The sequence below is a fragment of the Lissotriton helveticus genome, chromosome 7 (genome assembly GCF_964261635.1).
Source record: "Lissotriton helveticus chromosome 7, aLisHel1.1, whole genome shotgun sequence".
NCBI lineage: Eukaryota > Metazoa > Chordata > Amphibia > Caudata > Salamandridae > Lissotriton > Lissotriton helveticus.
The window spans coordinates 982,955,773-982,979,692 of record NC_136068.1 but is presented as its reverse complement, the minus strand read 5'-3'; the positions used below and the strand labels follow the sequence as shown (position 1 = coordinate 982,979,692).

General features: G+C 47.2%; 1 protein-coding gene across 1 annotated transcript in view; it reads left to right on the top strand.

Moving 5' to 3' along the window:
• Positions 1-23,920, top strand: part of RBM22 (RNA binding motif protein 22) — a 94,467-nt gene that overhangs the window by 60,603 nt on the left and 9,944 nt on the right. The window contains exon 8 of the mRNA XM_078653604.1: positions 14,588-14,752. Coding sequence (XP_078509730.1) covers positions 14,588-14,752 — 165 coding nt within the window. The remainder of the gene's footprint in view (positions 1-14,587; positions 14,753-23,920) is intronic.

The following is a 23,920-nucleotide window of genomic DNA, read 5'->3' as shown; positions in this document are numbered from 1 at the left end:
GAATACAGTTAAGACACACAACATACACTAGGGTGCACTATGGTATGGTGGGGTACTCCTGAAATTTGGATGAGCTACCCCATAAGCCCCTAGTCTGTGATAGGGCAGGTGATTGAAACTACCTAGAAGTCTCCAGTATTCTGGGCATGGCCGTTTAGAGGCCAGCAGATTTTCTGCACCAGCATGTGTGCAGTGCTGAAGCCTGAGGTAAGTTTAAAAGCAGCACGGTTTGCCAGACAGCTTTTAAACCTTAAATTGTGCCTAACTCTTCTTTGGGGGTATGGGCCCTTAAAAATAAAAAACACTACCATGTTTTTGCATATTACGGACCCCCAGGGTCACCCCTAGGTATCCCAGGGGTGGGGGGTCAGTTATCTATAAGGTACGCCCTTATAAAATGAGTTTTTATATGCCTGGGTAAAAGTGAAATTTTACATTTCACTCTCCACATTGTATTCAAGAGCTGCTCCAATTCGACTTTGATGTTAGAAGAACTGGGTATGGAAGCTCTGCAATATTTCTGCAGATTCAGAACCCCTGAAGTCTCCCCTAGTTGCACAGGGGGTGGCGGTCCTGTAGAAATTAGGGAAATACTTATAAAATATGGTTTTATAAACCCTGGTGCTAGAAAAGTGGCCCAAGTCATTTTCCCTATTGCAAACCCCATGGCCCATAGGTTAACATGGTAGGAAGTTATTTTTTAATAAATATTGATAGGAGAGGACTAGCCGGACCATTCAAAGACTTCCCAGAATGGTAATAGTAAATCCAACAATATGGTATTGTTGAATTTCTCCTAAAGTGTACATGCAAGAAGTTATAAGACTTTTTTGTTTGTAAGTCCAAATTCAGCCTTTCAGTGGTCTGCCCTGATTGGTCAGAGTTAAGTGGATTAGCCAGGCTGCTTTGAAGAGGGAATAAAGAACCCCTCTGCTGGGAGGGCAGTTTGCTGGTCTATAGGAATGCCAGGCCAGGGAGTGGAGTCGTAAACCATCCTCTTCAAAGGCAGGGGGAGGCCTGGGTTTCAGTTTCAATCTGACACTCTTGACCCAGAGTCAGGGCTAGGCTTAAGGAAGGTATGTGCAGATGGTCTGGAAGGCCCGGCAGAGTTCGCGGAGTTAGGGGGCGGAGCTCCACAGGATTGGAGAGAGCTGGCGAGCGGAGTGGAGGCGGAGGTGGAGGCTGCAGATCTGACAGACCGGAGCTAGGAGGCTGGAAGACCCGCGCCTACTGGGGACTGATCAGGGTGAGGCAGCAGATTTTTCAACGCTCAGTATCGGCGTTACCGATGGCTCCCAAACCGAACACCGGAGGTAAGCCACTCTCAAGAAAGAAAGGCGTGACTGATGCTGCTGGTGTGGCAGGCAATGTTGTGGACGGCGTGACGAGCACTGTCTGTAATGAACGCCGGGACTGAGGGGGCGACACTGGAAGCGGAGTCTGGGCGGGCAAAGCAGCAGCAGCAATCATCCTCAGGGTAGAATACCCCTAAGGAGATGCGTCCCCCCTCTACTAGAACCCGACAAGCCACAGCCACCGCGGCTATTAGTGTGGTTGATATGCTGAATCGCAATGAAGGAAAAAAAAACTGAAAGAGATGGAACCAGTCACCACAGTGGCCCCGGTGGCACTTCTGGCGGCATTACCGGAGGCAACATTACAGGTTACCACTGAAGCTGAAGAGTCTGAACCTGCACCAAACTTAGAGCCTGAGCCTGAACCTGTAATTCAACCAGCCTCACAGCTTCAACAGTCTCAACCGCAAATACCGCAAATACAACTGCTTCAGCCATGTCAGGAGGTCGGAGACATGGGCGATGTCTTGTGCGGGGGTCAGGATTCGATGGCGCAACCGGGGCCTCGAGCTGGTATTTCTGTGGGGGATGATATGTTGGCTGGTAATAAGGTCGGTGTGTCTACAACGCCTATAATATCTAATGTTGCTATAGACTCATCAACTGAAGGGATGTTAGAGCTCAATTCTATCCCCCTATCAACCGACAGCAGTGATATTCAAGGAGGTCCAACAAGTTACGAGGTATCGAAGGTGGCTTTCATGTCTACTATGGCCCCGGATGAACCTAGTGGTTCAACGACAAATGCAAATGCACATACTAATGCAAATACTAACTGTTCCGGGTCCATACATGGCGAAAGGGAAAAGAAGAAGACCCCCAGTGAATGTTTCTTCTCAGTGACAGAGGAGGCCAACTGGTCAGAGGATGAGGAGCCCCACAGCTCTGATATTGACTGCAGCAATCCAGAAACTGAGAGCGACAGTGAGGCAGGGGTTCCTCCTACTACTATCAAAAATATGCCTCCTTCAAGGGGTCAACCAGAACTAACTTGGGATCACTCCCCAACAACATCCCTACAAGGGAATTCAAACACGGGCACGGATCGAGCACAGTTTCATGAGACTACACAGCTGTCAATGATGTCAATGATGACAATGATGGAGTCAATCCACCAGGGGATAACAGCACATAGGGAAGAGACTCTATCAGACAGCCTTAAGTCCCAAGCAGCGATGAGGAAGATGAAAACAGTGGTTAGGAAGCTTTCGAAAGCCTGTGAGAATGTCGTATACAGGGTCTCAAATCTAGAAGAAAGGGTGGTCGCTACCGAAGCAGAGGTTGCTGCGGCCACAAATAAAATGGAGTCTCTTGGAGCGCAAGCAATTGATGTCCAATGGAAGCTGGAGGACCTGGAAAACAGGCAAAGAAGGAATAATCTAAGGGTCCTTGGCATTCCTGAAGGGGCTGAGGGTCAGGATGTTAAATCATTTATAGCCAAAACTTTCGAGAAAGCTTTTCCAGATATTGTGGGCTGGAATTGGACCGTTGAAATTCAGAGGGCACATAGGACACCTTTTAAAATGAGACAAAATGCCAGAGAAGGCGATGAGCCCAGAGCTATCCTAATCTATATAGGCAATTTTCTTCTCCGCCAGTCCATCGCAGAGAAAGCAATGCCAGATGCCAAAAGAACCTTCGAAGGAGGCTCCTTCTTCGTAAGACCGGACTTTTGTCACTCCACCGTTGAGCGCCGCTGGAGACTAAGACAGTTAATTAAGCCCTTTCAAGGTAAAAGAGTGCAGGTCTATCTTATCAATCCTGCCCAGCTAAAAGTAATTCACTTAGGCAAGACCCTGTACTTTTCATCGGAAATTAAAGCTCGGGAATTTTTGGACTCAGTATAGACTCAGTATAGTATTTTACTTAACCTATATAGCCTAACAGAGAGTAAGGTCTGATTACCTATTCCGACTCAAGTCTCAAGTCTAAAGTCTAAGTTTAAGTTTCATTAAATTTAAGGGTGTCACCATTGGTGGTTTATGGTCATATATGAGGTTGAGGATGAGGTTTAACAAGTAGATTCTGTAATGATCACTGCTGTGCTGCACCCATCACACGCACAGACTAGTCTGCGCGCTTCACCGGGGAGTGGGTTGGGGCCGGGGGGGGTCAGGAGGGTTGAGGGGGAGGAGGGCTCGGAGTGAGGGGGGGGGTGGCGCAAAGGGGAAGGGGAAAAAAGAGAAAAGAAAGTTCATGAAATAAATGTCTTTACTAACAGGAGTGAGATGCACAAAGTAGCTATTAATATTGATGTTAAATTTAGGCCAAAATGCGATTGCGATTGGTTAGTATGTTTGCTTTGTTCCCTACAGGGGTATGTCAAGGATTAGGGTAGTTAGCCTCAATATAGGAGGATTAAATAATTGGAAAAAGAGGGAGAAATTAGAGGAATATGTAAAATTAATTAGGGCCGATATTGTATGTCTACAAGAGACTCACTTACCCTGGAAAAAGAAACACTGGCTAAATCTAAGGGGGTATGAAATTCTGTCCTGCTCCTCACAGACTTCAACAGTTAAGGGGGTAGCAATTATAGGCCGGATAGGTCTTGGTGGAGCTAAAAAATCAAAGGCCGATGCACTGGGTAGATGGGCAATATGTGAATTGAAACTAGGCATAACTCTATGCTCAGTCTACGGATCGAATCTGGATGACCCGGGGGTGATGGATCACATCGAGAGGGAACTCATTAACTGGCCATCACCTATAGTAATGTGTGGCGATCTTAATATCTCAGCTGATTTCACAGGTGACACCTCATATAAGGGTCGCAAACCCCGGGTATTCAGGGCAGTATCCTCCTTAATTCAATCTTTTGGTTTGAGGGATGTGTGGGGCTGCCTAAAGAAAGACGAACCCGGGTTTACATACTTTTCACACCCATTTAATAAACATACAAAACTGGATTGTTTTTTAATATCCGCAACCTGTCTCTGTGACGTAGAAATCTCAAAGCTTCCTAGGCTAATATCGGATCACAATCCCCTCGTTTTAACCATGACAGTTAATAACCAAAGGGAGAAAACCAGACCCTGGACTTTTGACAGAAAGCTTTTAGCGAATAGCAATTATATAGCTCATATTAACAAGCATTGGAAATGCAATAGGTCTCGCAGCATTAGAGTTAGTGCTTTTAGAATTGTTTATGGGTTTTTTTGTAAATCTTAAGCATTTTTGTTTCCTGTAGCCAATGCTAAAGAATAAAAAAAAAAAAAGCCATAAACATTTCTAAAAGCTCTAACTCAAATGCTCCGAGACCTATTGCACTGTGTGAGGGTGAGTGAGGGTGAGTGAGGGTGAGTGAGGGTGAGTGAGGGTGAGTGAGGGTGAGTGAGGGTGAGTGAGGGTGAGTGTGAGTGAGGGTGAGAGTGGGTGAGGGTGAGTGAGGGTGAGAGTGGGTGAGGGTGAGTGAGGGTGAGTGAGGGTGAGTGAGGGTGAGTGAGTGAGGGTGAGTGAGGGTGAGTGAGGGTGAGTGAGTGAGGGTGAGTGAGTGAGGGTGAGGGTGAGGGGTTGAGGGTGAGGGGTTGAGGGTGGGTGAGGGTGAGTGAGGGTGAGTGAGGGTGAGGGGTTGAGGGTGAGTGAGGTTTTTTTTTTTTTTTAAAGGCACAAGCAGGCTCTTTGGAGCAAGTATACTGCATTCCTCTTTCCTATAAACGCTGACACTTTGAAGTTAGCCTAGAGCAAAATAAAAAGCTTCCCATGTAAACACAGCTTGACATTTTATTTGGGTGAGTAGTTTATGTATGTCCTGGAAAATACCTCAAGAAATGGGTCGAAAACAGAGTTGCCTCTTAAGTATCATCAACACATTTATTTCAACAAACCAGTTTTAACAGGCTGGGTTGCGTATTAATATTTTTTGGAGTCAAAGGATGTACAGTCTGTGCCAAGTTTTGCTGTTTACAATACATGGTGAAGTCGGGGAGCTGGTAAACTGTGCACGAGGGGCATGCGTGATTCGTAAATGCTACAGCAGTGAGAGTGAAGACAACCAATGAGAGACGACTAGGTCCGTGCACTGGGAGACGGTGTGAGTATCGCAGCCAATGGGAAGCCAAAAAGGCCCTGCTGGCTCACGAGAAGCAGGCGTGAACTGCTGTGCGATTGGCTGAAAGGCTCATGAAGATCGCCGACAACAGCAACCGATACACGAGGAGTAGGCGTGCAGGGCTTGTGACTGGGGCAGGGGAGGGGCTTGCGGGCGGCTTCCCTAGGAAATTGACGTAGCTGTAGATTCAAAATGGCCGCCGGGTTTACGTGCGGTCATTCACGTCCTTGCAGTATTACAGCTCCACAATGTATCTCATGTTCGCTCTTTATTATTTCTAGCGGCTGAGTCGGGTCGGGTTGGGCCCTTTTTACTCTGCCATTGTAGATTCCTTGCTAGCTCTATGTTTGCGGGAGGGGTTAGGGTTGCAAGGCTACTGCTGGCATTTAGAATGTATTTCGAGTTAAGTTTTCATACTGCTCCAAAAGCACGCGGAGTTAACGTGTTTTCACTGCTCGCTTTTCAGGTAGTTGTACAAGTGCGCCCCCAAAAATCCCAGTGCATGAATTCTTTCTCTTTGCTAAGTAAAAAAAAAAGCCTTTCACCGTAACACGGCTGGCAGGGGAGGGGGCGGAGAGGGGAGAGGTGCGACACGGCAGTAGGAGGAGGAGGGGGGAGGAGAGTAGGGGAGGCACGGCCTAGCGGCAGGCAGGCAGGGGAGGAGGGGGGAGGAGAGTAGGGGAGGCACGGCCTAGCGGCCGTGCAATCAAGTAGTGAGGGGGCGGAGCTGGGGGAGGCTGTGAGAGAGAGTAGGCAAGGCAGGCGGCTGGGGGCATGTGCACGCGCTTTTAAGCTCAATGCACATGCGCATTGAGCTTAAAAGTCACGGGCACTGCAAGGAATCGCCACGATTCCTTGCAAGTTAGATAAAGTCTGGATGAGCCCCTATAGTCTCGCTTGCTCGATGCGCATGCGCATCGACAGGCGAGACCTAAAAACTGGTCCCAGTCTTTCTTCGACGCGAACAGGTATAGTGCATCCCGTGTTATGGTTTGGGATAGCTTCAAGGCCGGCCTGAGGGGCGAGACAATTAGCTTCTCTGGGCGTTTGTGGAAAAAAGTTAAGGAAGACAGAGAGCGTCTTTTGGACAAACTGGCGGAGGCAGAGGAACAACACAGGAGAGACGTCTGCCACGGGACTCAGGGCACTCAGAGCCTAGAAAGATTAAATAGCATAAAGGCAGACATTCAACGACAACTGGCGAAAAAAGCTGCAGCAGAGTATCAGACTCGCAGGGTCGGAATGTATGAAACAGGGGAGAACGCAGGTAGGGCCCTAGCGCTACGGATTAGACAAGCCACATCAAAAAACACTATTACGGAAATCAAAGAAGCCGATCAGATTTATAATAAGCCAGCTGAAATCCTGGAAGTTTTCAGGAGGTTTTATCAGGATCTTTATAAGGAAGAGACGGATATAGACGATCCGGGTATAAACTGGCAGGATACAGGCATTAAACTCACGTCTAGTGAGAGGGAATCTTTAGAGCAGAATATTACTATGGACGAGCTCTCTCAGGCACTAAAGGATCTATCTGCAGGCAAGGCAGCAGGGCCTGATGCCATACCCCTGGAGGTCTATAAACATCTAAAGGAAGAAACGGCTCCCCTTCTGTTAGATCTATTCAATGGGGTTATAAATACAGGGGTCATACCAGAATCTTGGACCAAAACCAACATAGTGGTATTCCACAAAAAAGGGAAACCCAAGGAAAATCCTGGCTCTTATCGGCCCATATCGCTAATAAATAGCGATAACAAACTATATGCCAAAATAATGGCCACACGGTTGGGGAGGATTATCGCGAGTCTCGTTTCCCCCTGGCAGCATGGTTTTGTCCCTGGCAGGGGCACCACTGACCACATTAAAAGAGCCATAACCCTGTTCGACATTCATGCTGCGGGGGGGGGGAGGGGGGGGATCGCGATGATCCTCCTCGACGCTGAAAAAGCGTTCGATCGTGTTAGGTGGAGTTTTCTCTGGAAAGTGATGGCTGATAAAGGATTTGGCCCTAGATTCCTGCAGGCAATTAAGGCTATGTACTTTAATCCAACTGCCAACATCCAGCTTATGGGCGAATGCTCCAGGCAGATCAATATTACGAGAGGCACAAGACAAGGGTGCCCGTGCTCACCAATCCTATTTGCACTGTACATAGACCCCCTGATCCGCCTTATTGAGAACAATATCAATATAAAGCCAGTAGTCACCAATGGATTCGACACCAAAATTCTCGCATATGCGGACGACATAGCCATAACCACCACTGATCCCGACAGTGCCATGAGGGGAATAATTAGCATTACATCTGATTTTGGGAGGTTATCGGGATACCGACTTAATGTGGCAAAAACACAGGTATTATGTTCAAGAAACACAGTCAAACTGGATGACAGATATGTGGACTCTGTAATATATTTAGGAATAACAATCCATGCCAAGCCAAGGGAAATCATCAAAGACAATTTTCTGCCACTACTGGAAAAGATGAAACAGGACCTAAAAAGAATCGACACCCTCCATCTATCAATTATAGGTAGGGTTAATGTTATTAAAATGACAATGTTCCCGAAGATCCTATATAAATTTAGGTCTATCCCCTTCAAAGTAGATGACATATTGATCAAGTAAAAGGAGGCAATCTTTATGAATTTTGTATGGCAATACGGTAAGGTGAGGAGATCAATTAAATTCATGTCCTTACCCCAGGAAAAGGGCGGGCTAGGAATACCTAATCTTAAATTCTATAATTGGTCTTGTCTCCTCATAGAAATGGCTACACTTTTCTTTCCCGATGATATGACACATAGCCAGCGTGGCATTGCATCGATATATCAGTTGGCGTTAGGGACTGAAGCACACGGGGTACTGCTTAGGAAATATGATAAACGATTTTATAAGACATCAGGCTATAAAATATTGGAAGATATCTGGGGGGTATGGTCGTCTGTACAGAAGAATCAGAGTATCCCAAAGTTTAATAAACATACTTTAATTTGGAAGTCAGGACTATTTCCGCACTTGAGCAGAGATGGCCCCTGGAGACACTGGGAAAGACAGGGAATCAGCACACTAGGTCAAGTGATGATAAAGGATGTCCTGAGGCCCCTTGATCTTTTGAAGTCACGATACTCACTTCAAGGCCCCCAAGAGTTTAAATATATGCAGCTAAATAATACAATCAAATCAAAAAGACCTACCATAAACATATCAAAAGATTGCATATTATTAGATTATTTGAAGGGAGGTGGTCGCAGCATCAGGGTAATGTACGGACTATTCTTGGAAAAGCTACCTGATGACTTGCTCAAGACAGGCTGCCTGGGTTGCTAAATTGAGAGATCCCGACATCGATCTGGATCGAGCCATTATTATGGATAAAAGGTTTTTACGATCCTCAAATTTAAGGGCACAGCATTTTAAGACTCTCTTTAACTTATATTATACACCGGCAAAACTGTTTGAATGGGGAAAGAGCGCGAATAACTATTGCCCTAGATGTGGAAATGGGCCTGCTGATCTACTACATATGTTTTGCAGTTGTGGGAAACTAGGGCCAATTAAAAAGGAAATTGAAAAGTTTTTAGAGGGGCTGCTAGCTGTCAAAATAGACCTATCCCCTACACTTTTAATAATCGGGTGTGATGCCAAATTAGGTTTAAGTATAGAGTCTGAGGCACTTGTTTTTATATCAACAGCTGTTTTTAGAATATTAATTGCTGCTGCATGGAAGGATGTTGAGGCCCCAACCTTTCAAATGTGGATGTGTAGGATGCTCGGGATCCATAACATTGAATCGGAGCTATATGCTCTAAAGGGAGCGAAATCCAGGGAAATGGGACTAAAGATCTGGTCGGCCGTGGCACTATGGAGGCGGGCAAAAAGTGGGGGCCCATAGCTTAATAACACTCATGTTGATATTGCTGATACTCTTAACATATTTACTGTATTTATGGCCTTATGTGTTTACATGTTTTAACATCTGAGCTTTTATTATGCGCATTCATCATTCTCTGTGTATATTTATACTTCTGTGTTAATATGTATTGTTAAGTATAGAGAACATTATATTGTCATGAACTTTCAATAAAAAAAAAAAAAGGAAGGTATGTGCAGATGGTAGGGGGAGAGTCCGTGGAAATAAGCCATCCCAAGGGGTGTGTTTAGCCCAGTGCTTAATTTGTAAAATATGAAGTGCAGGTGCTCAAACCCACTTCCCTTGGCTCCACCCACTTACTCCACCCCAGTGCTTAATTGTAGAAATAAATGCCAGGGCCCTTTTCGGGAGATCACGACAGCCTGCACCACACATTGCGCATGCCAGCGCTGCCAATGAGAGTTCCAACACAACTACATAACATCTCACTCCTAAAAGTGATACAATTCAGGCTTTTTTAATGTATTCTGACTTATTAAACACAGTTGTTGTGCTCTTGTGGGCAATATTTTGCAGGCATGGTTGGGATTTTAATTTTAAGGTTAATAAAAATAGAGAGAAAGAAAAAAAATGTGAGAATCATCCAAAACCGGCGTTTTCCCTTTTGTAACACACTTTAAAAAATATACATATACAGGAATAATACATTTCAATCTGTTTTAGACCTGTCTCATCTATCCATAAATGATTAGTAACGCAAACAAAGACAGAACAGACGTGTAAAAAGGTGAGACAGGGAGAGGACTGTAAACAAGTTTGTATTAAACCTTCCAGAATTAGAAATTAAGTTCAAGTAAAGGAATATTTATTTCACTGAGTAAGGGGCAGTGCTGGCCTCAGAAATAGAAAGAGAGGGGCAGAATAGGGATAAATAAGGGGGTTGTGATGATTGGGAAAAAGGACTGTGAAGAATAGAGCACCTGCAAGAGCTAGAAATATGAACAGAAGTGGAGCGAGGTGCAGAAAGAGGAATGAGGAAAATTAAGCAACCTTGCCATTGGGCTGCGCAGACAGGCCCTAGAAATCCTTGAGACCCCTGTGCTTAATAGTTTAGAAGGCAAGCTTTAAGCACAATGCACTTCAATCGTGTCCAGCAGCAAAACATGACACCGACACGCAGCTCCTTTGCTAATGCACCTCAACAGTAAACTTGCTTTACTCTGGTAAGGAAAGCATAGGACTTCCACATAGTTATTGCAGGGCAGAATAGAATGGTTGAGAAACACAACTAAGATGTGAAAACCAGCACAAACTCCACCCACCCAGTATGGCAGCATTACACTTTATTAATCAAATAAAAAACATCCTGTTCCACCTGAAATTCAGCCTGCACCCGTACATGCAAGGGCAATGGGGGGGGGGGGGGGAGTTAAGATATGGCAACTCTACGCTGGCCTCCCATGAAATCGAAGACCAATGAAATATTGTGAAATACAGTTGAGTAGTTTAGCCAGTGTGTTGTGGGCCCTAGTGCAAAGGAGGAAACGGGCCTCTGGCTGCTTTTCGAATGTTAAAATACATTATTTCATTAAAGTGCAGTGGCCCCTCGCGCCTCTGGCCCACTGCATCAATGGAAGCTACACCGCTGATTTGGGAATCGCAAGGCCCCATCGTCACATTCTGCGAGTGAGCCCGGCCGCACAATTCTTCTCGCCTTTAGAATTCAAAGTCCCAGTTTTTCACACTCCCCTGTCTTTTTACTCACACACACAATAACCACAGAGGACTCCCTAGAACCATTAACGCGTAAACAGATTGAATTCAAGCACAAACTTACCGGCTCTCCCGCGCTTTCAATTACTGCCCCTGCACCCATCTTTGAGAACATTCCCTATGCCCACGACTAGACCTCGTTCCCTTCCCTCACTGCACATCAGAAACAAACAAGACAGGCCTCTAGTCCACAAACACAACTCACGTTTTGTTGAAAGTGAAAGAAACCACGAAGGCCAGTCTCCCTACGTGCAGCATGGAATCTCCAGAGACCGCCTTCTGGGTTTAGGATGACACTGGCGCAGGGAGAGAAACTACAGGAGAACAGCTACCCGCAGGCAGGTGACCCTGGAGCCAAAGAGACACTGCTAGTTTCTACAGTCTTTGATTAGACCAGGGTTTCTGAGTCCAAAAGTGTGTCTGCGATTCAGAAGAAAGTGGCAGAGAGGGTTCGGGAGGAGCAGGTCAGGAGCCACTGCATTATTAAAGCTGCCAAGGTTTCAGATTGCTGTGTGACAATTTCCTAATTTCACTGTAAATATTAGTGACATTTCAATGACTATGAGTGACTGTTCCTCGCAAGCAAAATCCAGCTATGAAGAGGAGGGAAACCTATAATTTTACGAAATTACACCCATTTGAGAACAAGAAACTCTAAGATCTTAAATATCTTGGAAGTAAGTGTTCAGGAATAGGCAAAACATAAATGCATATACTTAAGAAGACGGAACGGTGGGTTTCCTTTCAGAGTTTTGAAACATATTTTGGTGATTTAATTATGTAGCAGATATTCTTGGAAGTAGTGTTTTGGACTAGGCAAAAAATGAGTACATATACTTAAGACTACTACCCTTTCACAAGCTCAGCCCTACCAGGGCATGAATACGCATGGATTTGTGGATATTCAGCAAAACAGACGAGACTCTGGCATGGGTAAGGACTGGAGAGCCAATAAACACTTAAAAGAATTAGACTGAATTATGCGCCACAGAAAGAGTATGATGAGCAATGCTATTAGCACAAGCACGGCACCACTTTTTAAATATCGGGTGTTCCCGCCAAGCCCAAAATAAATGACGTTATTCCTGTCCTTCATTACACATACCTGCGTGGAAACAGTGCTCCAGTGACCAGACCTCCGTTTTGAACTAAAGTGAGCACATGGTTGGCAGTTTATACGGGCGTCTCCTTGGCTCTCAGTGACACTCAGTTTAAATACATTTACTGCCTCGAACTCCCCGGGGTCTCGACCCTAGGAGTCTGGGAGCAGACCTCCTCTATCTGCTGTCCCAGCCCCCGATCAAATAAGGAAGCCAGCTGCAGCGCGGGCCTGCCCTGCATTGATGCAGTGATTAGATTTGAAATACTCTCTGCTCAAAAACCAAAGCGCCAATACACAAGAGCGATATCACCTCATCCCGCCTCCCTGCTGCGGTGAGCACGGCGAGGTCAGGAGGAGCCGGAGCTTTGCAGAACTTCAAGAAGCGCGGGCAGCAGGAAGTCAATCAACTTCACCAGTGGGCACTGCAGTGATGTCCGTTTAATTTCGGCGCCACGTTCCTCTACGACTTGGATACTATTGAGTGATGTCAGGGGCAGGAAGCGGAGAGGCGGGCGGAAGGTAGAGAGTGGGGGAAGGTCAGGTGCCTGTTCCGGAAGGCTCAGTCCGCCTCGGAGACTATGCAGCTTTTAAAGCAGGACAGAGGAAAGAACTACATTACAACCGGAGAAAACGATGTTCAGCAGCCTTTGGCCGGAGCATGGGCAGTTCTCCAGAGAGGCGGAATGCGCCTCATTAGTCATCCAATTTTAAAAAAATGTACGGCGTTTACCGGAAAGACCCATGTGGAGGGTAGACCCGGCCCTGACAAATAAGTGCCGGTGCTAAGCACCGGAAAGCACCGGCACAAATTAAGCACTGGTTTAGCCAGCTCTTACCTCCTTGCTGGAAAATCAGCCATTATGGATTTGGAAGAATGATGCACTCTGGGACAAACTAATGCCACACTCTACAGGATGTGGTCATAACTGTGAGGAGTTGCCCTGCTCTCATTGGTCAGAAGTGACCTGGTGCTTGACCCAGAGATTTTTGAATAATTATCTGAGAGGGCCAGAGCACTCCCGATCTGCTGCTTGAAACTTACTGAAGCAAGAAGTGCCCTGCTGAAAAGATTTTGCTCTGTAAGGAACTCTTAAGGCCTGACCTCTGAAGATTGCACCAAGTGAAACTGCAGATCTGTGGATTACCTTGCTGCCAACGGACAAGAGTGGAACTCCCTGCAAGCTACAGGTTAACAGAGCTCACCTGGACAGCCCGACAAAGAATTCAAAGCCTGGAGTATCAGTGGATTTGTAAGGGTTTTGTTCAAGTCGATTGCGGAACAGAAGTTTCACACTTTCAAGGACCCTCTTTGAGATTCCAGCACCTTGGATTGTGTGTTGGATACTTTGGGACTAGCAAGCAGAACTCCAGGAAGGTGTTCTAACTGGACACCGCTTGCTGAAGAAGGGGGCCCAACACAGTGGTGAGAAAATTCTACAGAACAATTTATAAAGGTGTGTCCCTGACGGAGAAAACAAAATGACTAAAAGGGGCACTGTTGGTTTCTAAGCACTAGAAAGTGACTAATCTTTAAAAATTCATATCTCTGGTTCCCTACAGTGGATTTTTTTCCGTTTTGGACAGTGGCTTGTCTTGTTTACTCAGAGGGCTAGCATGGGCGCCAAATGCATTTGAAATGCAATAGGTCTTGGATTTGAGAGAGTTTAAGCGATTGGAATTGTAAATGACAGTGCCTTTCATTTATCTATTTTAAAAACCACACATAAATAAAAGGCATTGTCATTTACAATGCCGCTAGCTCAAACTCTCGTAAATGCGAGACATATTGCATTGCAAACGCCAGCTCAAATTACTGGATGGCTTATTCATACAACAAAGTATGGTGCCAACTCCTCAGTCTTCAGGTTCAAGACAACCGGAGTAGATCTACAAATTGATATATGAGAGCAGTTTAATGCTGTGTGGTTCAGTGCTCTCTCAAAAGGCCAAAAGAGAAGTGGATGTACTATGGTGAAAATACAATGATAGACTGAATGTATCATGTCATTTTTTTCACACTGCCTTGTTTCAAAGGAACTGTGAGTTTTTGAGCATTTGGTGCCCCAGCCCTTTATTGCAAGTTGACCATTGTAGCAGAGGAAGATAGAGCTAGTTTTTATTTAAATAGGACTTTATTCTTCACCTGTTGGTGGAAAATTGCAGTTCAGTCCTTGAATGACAGTTTCTGCTGGTGGATTCAAGCAGATACCGGTCTTTCCTGGAGAGTGTGCTTTCATGTTACTGGCAAAGATAGTCCAGTCTTCCTCCAAGAGGCTTTTCTAAGCAGATGCACATCCTAAGCAATTTTGAGTTGTCTTAAATGTCAAAGTGACTTTCCGGATTCAGCATGGCTTGGTTTTGTGGTGTGTAATGTCCTTGGTATTAGAATATTGTTACAAAAAGGGTTTTCTTTTGTTGTTTCTGCTCAGGAGTCACTTCTACCAGTTTGGTGAGATACGGACTATCACTGTGGTACAGCGGCAGCAATGTGCCTTCATCCAGTTTGCGACACGACAAGCAGCAGAGTTAGCAGCAGAGAAGTCCTTCAACAAGCTGATCGTAAATGGTCGCCGGCTCAATGTGAAATGGGGCAGGTGAGTACTGTTCTGGCTGCCCATCCTGCTTCTTTGCTCATTCAAAGATGGTATGTAAGCAGGAGCTATGGTGTGCTATGCACTTGTTATGATTGTAACATTGCTGTATTAAGTGGGTGTAAGGATAGTGTGCAAACTTTGTGATTTCGGTTATGGGGCAGTTGAAAAACCGTTGGCTTTATAGAATTTGCCTGAGAACATTAGAGCCCTATGTACGGTTGAATGGAGTAGAAAGATGGCTAAGGGATATGTATGTTGTGAAGCTGGAAAGAAGCCGTTTCAGGTCTACCACTAAGTACTGTTTTGCTTTGTTTTTTTACCCTTTTTTCTGCACACTTTGATTTTTTGCAGATCGGATGGAAAGAGAACGATAGAGCAATGTGCCCAGAATTAAACAGTTTTGTCAGCTGTTGAAACAAATTGTTGAAATAATTTGATGCAGTGTGTCCCCACAAATAGCAGATAATAGCAAATAAATGAGTATAGTCAAATAAGTTTTGAAACCAGACAAGACTTGCAGCCTTCTTTAAGTTTGAAACGATGTAGATTTATTAAATAATGAGCATGCAGAAGGCAAAAATAAGTTACTCAAATGCATGATAAATCAGTGTAGGGAATAAGGCCCATTCTCAATCAGATGCAGCAAAGAGAAAGACAAGATGTTCTATCTCAGAATAAACACAGACTGTTGCAGTTCTGCTCTCAATAGTCTGGTAAACCAGACAATGGGCCCTGGCACTACTGTGCCTGCTGGGGCCTCACTGGGGCTCTAAGCAAAGGTATGCCCAACGTTGCAGCTGCGGGGCAGCTGTAAAGACTTGTGTGGGTATCCACGGAGCTTGGGGGAGCCCCCCCTTCCCCTTTGGGACTCCCACTGAAGAAATGCCCCCACGTTGCAGCGGCCTGCCACTGCGGCTCTGCTGGGAAGTCTCAGGGAGAATGTCCATCACCGTGACTGTGAGCCCCACTCGGGGGACCCTTAAAAACAAATGCCCCACACAAGAACAGAACCTGCCCCACAGGACTATGGAGCACTCCAGGAACTGCCCAGCAACGGTGGAGCGGCCCGCTGCCAGACGGGCCGCTCTGACTCTTCTTCCCCAACACGGACTATGTTAAGCCCCACTCACCGGCTCTCCTCAGACTGCTCCTCCGGTGAGGGTTCAATCGATGTCTGGGCTCTTGGGCGGCTGCACGCGGGGCTGACATGTGGCGGGGGCAGGCACCGACAATGTGCCTCGTGCCCCCTCCGCGTTACATCTCCACCAGCTGCTGCACTTGCAGGGCTCTCCCTACTCATTTACCCAGTCCCCCATCTCGGGACCGGGACTTAGTTTGGATCCAGCGAGGCTCCCAGCTGCCGCCTCCTGCACTTCCGGACGGATTTCAGGCCCCGCCCACGTCACAGGCAGGAGGTGCCTGATGTCCACTGAAAACATTTTAAAGCATTTTAGCAGATTGTTGTGTCACAAAGAGGTGTGCAGGTGGAGGACACTTTTTTTGGTAAATGAGTGCTCAGCTTAAAAGGGAATGAAGAACCTTTGACCATAGATTGGTCATGACCTATACCGGAAATTCTATGAAGCAGATCGATGTGGCAAGTAGGTAACTCCATGTCACTGAAATACATGATGTTTAATGAACAGAGTGCATTCTGGGAGCGGTAGCCTTCATTGGGCTGTATAATGAGCCCTGGCACCAGCGAGCCTCCTGAGCCCCTCTCTGGGACTCTGAATTAATTTATTAAATCAACGGTGCAGCTGCCCTCGCTGGTGTGGCGCAGCTGTGCCTCTATAATGGCCCTGGCACTAATGTGCCTGATGGGGCCTCACTGGGGCTCTAAGCAAAGGTATGCCCAACGTTGCAGCTGCGGGGCAGCTGTAAAGACTTGTGTCGTTATGTATGTGAAGTAACATACCCAGGCAAACAATATGACAATTGGCACAAGTTTAAATGGCAAACAAAACACAATTAATGATGAAACACTGAATTTAGCATAGAAAGTACATTTTTTTTGTTTTCATAAAAGATGTCATGGATAAAATCATTGACATATTGGTAAAACATAATAAAAATAGATCAATTAGCAAATATATATTATTTATACGGATAGTGATATAGTGGAGGGATGGTTTCCTGTCTATGCGTTTCGACACGTTGAAGGTGTCTTCCTCAAGACACTACCATCATGATACTGTGTTTAGGATGTAGAATCTGCTGGTGCAGTGATACAGTAAATAACGTGGTTTCAGGATATCGATTATCTGTGTTTAAAAGCTATGGTGGCTGCAACAATCGTTTAGGTCTCGTGTCGGATTCGTTTCTGGTTTTCTGCTATCTTAGTTACGTGAATTAATCACAGAGCGCTGCGGAACGGGATCACGTGCTTGTTCAGCCTAGTCGTGGTTGGTTGTATACAGATTACCGGCTATCTATGTATAACGTAACGAGGACGTGCCGGGGATACGCGGTGGTTGAGGATTTTTTCAAGTTCTGATTTCCGGCTATCTGTGTTAAGCTGAAAAACGGCACGCCGGAGTGACACGGTCGGGCAGCTGCGGTTTCAGTAAGGCCTTACTGAAACTGCAGCTGCCCGACCGTGTAGATAGCCGGTAATCTGTATACAACCAGATAACCAGAAACGAATCCGACACGAGACCTAAACGATTGTTTGGATAACCACACTATTTCGGTACGCCTTTAACCAGCCCGAAATAGGTAACCAGACATCTAATATCCAATCCTACCTCATGCGGCTGAGAAACTACATGGCTCGATAGAGGACATTCCGGGAAAACTCAGTATTAGGCAGCCACCATAGCTTTTAATCACAGATAATCGATATCCTGAAACCACGTTATTTACTGTATCACTGCACCAGCAGATTCTACATCCTAAACACAGTATCATGATGGTAGTGTCCTGAGGAAGACACCTTCAACGTGTTGAAACGCGTAGACAGGAAACCATCCCTCCACTATATCACCATCTGTATAAATAATGCATATTTGCTAATTGATCTATTTTCATTATGTTTTACCAATATGTCAATGGTTTTATCCATGACATCTTTTATGAAAACAATTAAAATGTACTTTCTATGCTAAATTCAGTGTTTCATCATTAATTTTGTTTTGTTTGCCATTTAAACTTGTGCCAATTGTCATATTGTTTGCCTGGGTATGTTACTTCACATACATTACTTGCCCTGACCCAGGAACTTTATCCATATCAGGGGGTCCCTGTTTTCTCACATAAAGACTTGTGTCGTTATCCACGGAGCTTGGGGAAGCCCCCCCCCCCCTTAGGGACTCCCACTGAAGAAATGCCCCCACGTTGCAGTGGCCCGCCACTGCGGTGCCGCTGCGAAGTCTCAGGGAGAATGGGCACCACTGTGCCTGTGAGCCCCACTCGGGGGATCCTTAAAAACAAATGCCCCACACAAGAACAGAACCGGCCCCACAGGACTGTGGAGCACTCCAGGAACTGTCCAACAACGGTGGAGCGGCCCGCTGCCAGACGGGGCCGCTCTGACTCTTCCTCCCCAACACGGACTATGTTGAGCCCCACTCACCGGCTCTCCTCAGGCTGCTCCTCCGGTGGGGGTTCAATCGCTGTCTGGGTTCTTGGGCGGCTGCACGCAGGGCTGACATATGGCGGGGGCCGGCACCGACAATGTGCCTCGTGCCCCCTCCGCGTTACCTCTCCACCGGCTGCTGCACTTGTGGGGCTCTCCCTACACATGGGAGCGCTGCCTCGCCAGGGCCCCGTTTCACCCGGTCCCCCATCTCGGGACCGGGACTTCGTGTGGAGCCAGCGAGGCTGCCACCTGCAGTCTCCTGCACTTCCGGACGAATTTCAGGCCAAGTCGCGGGGTGGGTACCTGCGCAGTAAAAAACTATTAAACAGAGCGGGTTTTACAGCGAGGTAGCAGGCACAGAAGAGACAGGTGGTGTTACATACATTCAGGGCTTTGGAGTTATGCGGTAGGGGGCGGGGCAAAGAAGTTTCTCTTTTAGCCCCGTCCCTTTCAGACTGGGCGCCCGACTTCCTGCCAGGGTAAAAGGTTCCTTATCTTCTTTTTGGGGCCATCTGGACCCATAAAGAATATAAGAAACCTTTTACTTCAGCAGTAAGTCAAGGAACCCAATCTGAAAAGGACTGGGCTTGAAGAGAAAGAAGAACGTCACTAGGACCTCTTCTCCAATGGCTGGCCACTTTTAGGAGGCCAGCCAATGGAGAAGAGGGGCGGGGCTTAACCCTCGCTAGTGAAGTTCTCCTAAAAACATAAAATCTCGCGAGCTCAACTGCGCGCAGTACGCCACGCTAGACCTAAAAAATAAATGGTAGAGAAGCTGTGTTTCAAAGTGGGGACAAACACAAGACAAAGATGAAAAGTAATTTAATAAGATACAAGCAAAGGAGAATGACAAGAATGCTAACCACTGGTGAGCAATGAGCTGGCACAAATCCCACTGTACCTTATTGATCTGGTCTTCAAAACACCTTTTGACAACAGACCGTTGAACGCGGTCAGCAGTTGAGACTTAAAAATAAGTAACAAGTGTATCGGAACTTCTATGAAAGGACCATAGACATTTTGGGTACTGTTGTCTTGTCCATCCATATGTGAACAGTTGAGTCAGTGACCCCTTTTGACATTTTTCTTGCAGTCTTGAATAATGTGTTAGGAGGGCTGGGTGGACGTTAGAAACTTGCTTTGAGGCAGTATGTTTAGAAGTGTTTGTCCCTAAACTTGTATTGCCATTGTTAGGACAGTCTCGGGGTCCAGAGAAGGAAGGTGTTGAAAACATTGCCAATACCTAACAAAGAAATGTTAAGTGATGATGGTATGGACCTAGAATATCACGGAGACAAACCGTATTTCTGTAGTAGGGGATCTCTGTGTATAGTCATAATCTAGTGAATAGTCCCGCCCATGTGCGTGGACCCCGGAGCAATCAAAAATAAATGCACAGACACTTGAGAGAATTTAAAGACAGATAATGCAGCCTAAAAAGGCTACACTGTCCAGTACTTCAACTAGAAATTCCACCAATAAAATCCACAAAACAGCAAAGCCTGTACAGATTTCCCTTGCTTAAACAGCAAAAAGGCGTAACACGCCAGACCTGTAGCATTCCGTACATGAATATCTCTCTCCACCAGGGAGGAGGGCGGGCACTTATGACTATAACAGAGATACCCCTACTACAGAACTGGAGTTACAGGACAGAAACTACTCCTTCTGTAGTAGGGGATCTCTGTGTATAGTCATAATCTAGTGAATAGAATGGCAAGCCCATCCCCAACCAAAGCGGCGGTGAACGAGAAATAACACCACTATTGTGCGAACAGATTTCGCAGCGAAGCCTGCCCAACCTGAGCGTCTGCCCTGGCATCAGTGTCCAGGCAGTAATGCTTAGCAAAGGTATGAACCGACTTCCAAGTGGCTGCCTTGCAGATTTCAGCAATAGGCACGTTACGAAGCAAAGCTGTCGTGGCAGCTTTACCTCTGGTGGAATGAGCCTTAGGTTTGCCCCCTAAGGTCTTATTAGCTTTTTGGTAACACAATTGTATGCAGGACACAATCCACCTCGAGATGGACTGTTTAGAGGTAGCAAGACCCGTCCTGACCGATCCATAATTGATTAACAATTGGTCTGACCTACGCATATCTTTGGTTTTATCCAGATAAAATTTCAGCACCCTCCTAACATCCAGGGAATGCAAAGACCTTTCCGCTGGAGATGAAGGATTCTGAAAGAACGTAGGTAAAGTTATCGTCTGGTTGATATGAAAATCAGAAATAACCTTGGGAAGAAACTTAGGGTGAGTACGCATAACAACCTTAGCAGCATGAAACACAGTGTAAGGTTCTTGGCAACACAACGCCTGAATTTCACTCACCCAGCGGGCCAATGTAATGGCCACGAGGAACGCCGCCTTCCAGGACAGGTGCTGCAACGAAGCCTTATGAATAGGTTCAAAAGGCTCCTTCATCAATCTGGACAGCACCACATTCAAGTCCCATGAAGGCGAAGGAAGCCTGACAGGAGGGAATACTTTCTTCAAGCCTTCCAGAAAATCTTTGATCACCGGGATCTGGAAGAAGGAAGTCTGTGAAGGGCATTTCCTGTAGGCAGTCAAAGTAGCCAGATGAACCTTAATGGAATGGACATTAAGGCCAGACTGCGCCAGATGTAGCAGATATGGAAGGATGACATCCTCCTTGCATGTCGTAGGGTCATAGTTCTTAGACTTGCACCAGATGTAAAACCTCTTCCACTTGTAAGCATAAGAAGTCCTAGTGGAAGGTCGCTTAGCCTCCTTCAGTATGTCCATACAATCCTCTGGGAGATTCAGATGGCCTTATTGCACTATTTCAGGAGCCATGCCGCCAAACTCAAAGACGAGAGGTTGGGGTGCACCATCCGCCCCCCCGAACTTCGTGAGAAGGTCCGGCCTGCACGGCAGCTTCATGTGAGGAAGGAGAGACCGGTGAAGCAGGTCCGTGAACCACCACTGTCTGGGCCATTCCGGGGCAATCAGAATCATCCTCGCCCTGGATTGGGACAGCTTGATGAGAACCGTCGGAATCAGGGGAATGGGTGGAAAAGCGTACAGAAAGCTGTTCGACCAGTCGATCCATAACGCGTTCCCCAGCGTCCCTGGCTGATAGTACCTGGAGGCGAAGTCTCGGCATTTGCTGTTTTCGGCGGTGGCGAACAGATCTACGTCTGGAGTTCCCCACCTTGCGCAGACTTCTCCTAGTACTTCGTCGTTCATGACCCATTCGTGGTTTTCCTGAATCAGTCTGCTCAGCTCGTCTGCCTGAACATTCTGCACACCTGGTAGATGAGTGGCCGTTATCGAGAGTCCTCGGGCCAGAAGCCAGTGCCAGATCGCCTGCGCCTCCTGCGACAGGGTGCGCGATCTCGAGCCCCCCTGCTTGTTGAGGTAATACATCGTGGTCGTATTGTCCGTCTGTACAAGCAGAGAGTTGGTCTGGAAGGAGGGGTGAAAAGCCTTCAGTGCCAAGTGAACAGCTCTGAGTTCCAGGAAATTGATGTGGTACGTGGACTCCGTCGGGGACCACGTCCCTTGAATCTGTAGGTCTCCGGAGTGCGCTCCCCATCCCTGGAGAGAAGCATCCGTCACGATAGTCTGTGTGGGAATGTCCTTGTGGAAGGGAACCCCTTTGAGGAGATTTTCCGCCGAACACCACCACTTCAGAGACTGAAGCGCATGTAGAGACAGTCGTATTTTGTCGTCCCAAGATCCTCTCCTCTGGTCCCACTGATCCTCCAAGCACTCCTGCAGCGGTCTCATGTGCAGCCGCGCATGTGGCGTCAGGAAGATACAAGAGGCCATCGATCCCAGTAGAGAAGAAACCGTCCTCACTGTCGTAGATGGAGTGGTCATCAGAGCCTGAGCCTTCCGAAGGAGTGATAATCGTCGCTCCTCCGAAGGAGACACGCTTGCTGACAGAGTATTGATGGAGGCTCCCAAGTACTGGATGCACTGGACCGGAGTCGGGACAGACTTGGACATGTTGATGTGCAACCCCAGCTTGTTCAATAGAACGCACGTCTTCCGGAAGTGTGCTTGAGCTTCCGAGAATGAGGAGGCCTTGATCAACCAATCGTCCAGGTACGGGTAGACAAACACCTTGTTCTTCCTTAGGTGTGCCGCTACCACTGCCATGCACTTCGAGAACGTCCTGGGCGCAGACTTCAGCCCGAACGGAAGTACCGTGTACTGATAGTGATTGGTGCCGACTTGAAATCGCAGGAACTTCCTGTGTTTGTGTGCAATGGGCACATGGAAGTATGCATCCTGTAGGTCTATGGCGCAAAGCCAGTCCCCCTGTTGCAGCTGAGGATAAATCTGATGCAACGACAGCATGCGGAATTTTTCTCTGCGAATCCACTTGTTTGCCTGTCGCAAGTCCAGAATGGGCCTGAACTCGTTCTTGTCCTTCTTGCGGACTAGAAAGAACCGGGAGTACAGAGCTCTTCCTCTTTGAGACAGAGGTACATCTTCTATCGCCCTTTTCCTTAACAGGATATCGGCCTCCGCCTGGAGCTCGCGCAGCTGATACTGCGAGCTGACCGGAGGAATCGATGGAGGAGGGCTGATGAACCGAAGACTGTATCCATTGCAAACAATATTCAGCACCCACTTGTCCTGAGTAATTTTTCTCCACTCTGCCAGAAAAAATTGAACGCTTCCCCCCACCGGAGCGGGTAACGGATGAAGGGGAATAACCGCTCAGGGTCGAGACCCGGCCGGGCCCTTGTTCGCGGTAGAGGACTGCTGTCCACCTCTACCCCTCTGCCGTTTTTGGAAGGGTCTCCTGAACTGCTGCTGTTGTTGCTGCTGCTGTTGCCCAGAAGACTGTCCTCTTCTCTCCTGCGAGCCGAACCGTCGTTGGAACTGGCGGTAGGGTTTCTTGTCTTTGGGCTTCTCCAAGCCCACAGCCATCAGGGTTTTCAGCCTCGGCCTTCATCCTGGCCATTTCGTCGTCTGCATGTTTTCCGAATAGAGTCTCACCGGAAAACGGTAGATTGGCCACTCGCTGTTGCGCTTCAGGCTTGAGCGACGTAAGCCCAAGCCAAGCATGGCGGGCGCTGATTGATACCGTGGCAGTATCCATGTGCGGCCAACAGGAAAATATCCTCCGCGGCGCGATGGGCCTGGTTCGAGACCAGCAGCCCTTCTTTGACGATTTCCATGAAGTCCTCTGTTCCATGGAATCCCACAGAGGATCCATCCGTAGGAAGGCCGGGTCCGAGTCAGGTGCCCTGTACTTCTTCAGAAGTCTGGAGGGAGCGGCTTTTACCACCGCAGGCGTAAGAAAGAGCTCTTTCCGCCAGGCTCACCAGCCCTGGCACCAACAGCAGTAGAGGGCGAGACAGGTGCTTCTGTGCAAAGTCTCGAATATCACGGACGTCGTAGGTGTAGGAGCCGTCACCGTGATACCCAGCTTCGCAGCCCCCCTCAGGAGAACCTCCTGGAATGTACCGATGTCATCGATCGGAGACCCCCTAGTCTCCGGGGACCGACAAAGTAGGTGAATAGGAACGGGTTCCCTAAAGGTCGAACGGGACCTGGACCCTATGCCTCCTATGGCGATGTCTGGATCTAGTGGAGAACCTGTGTCCT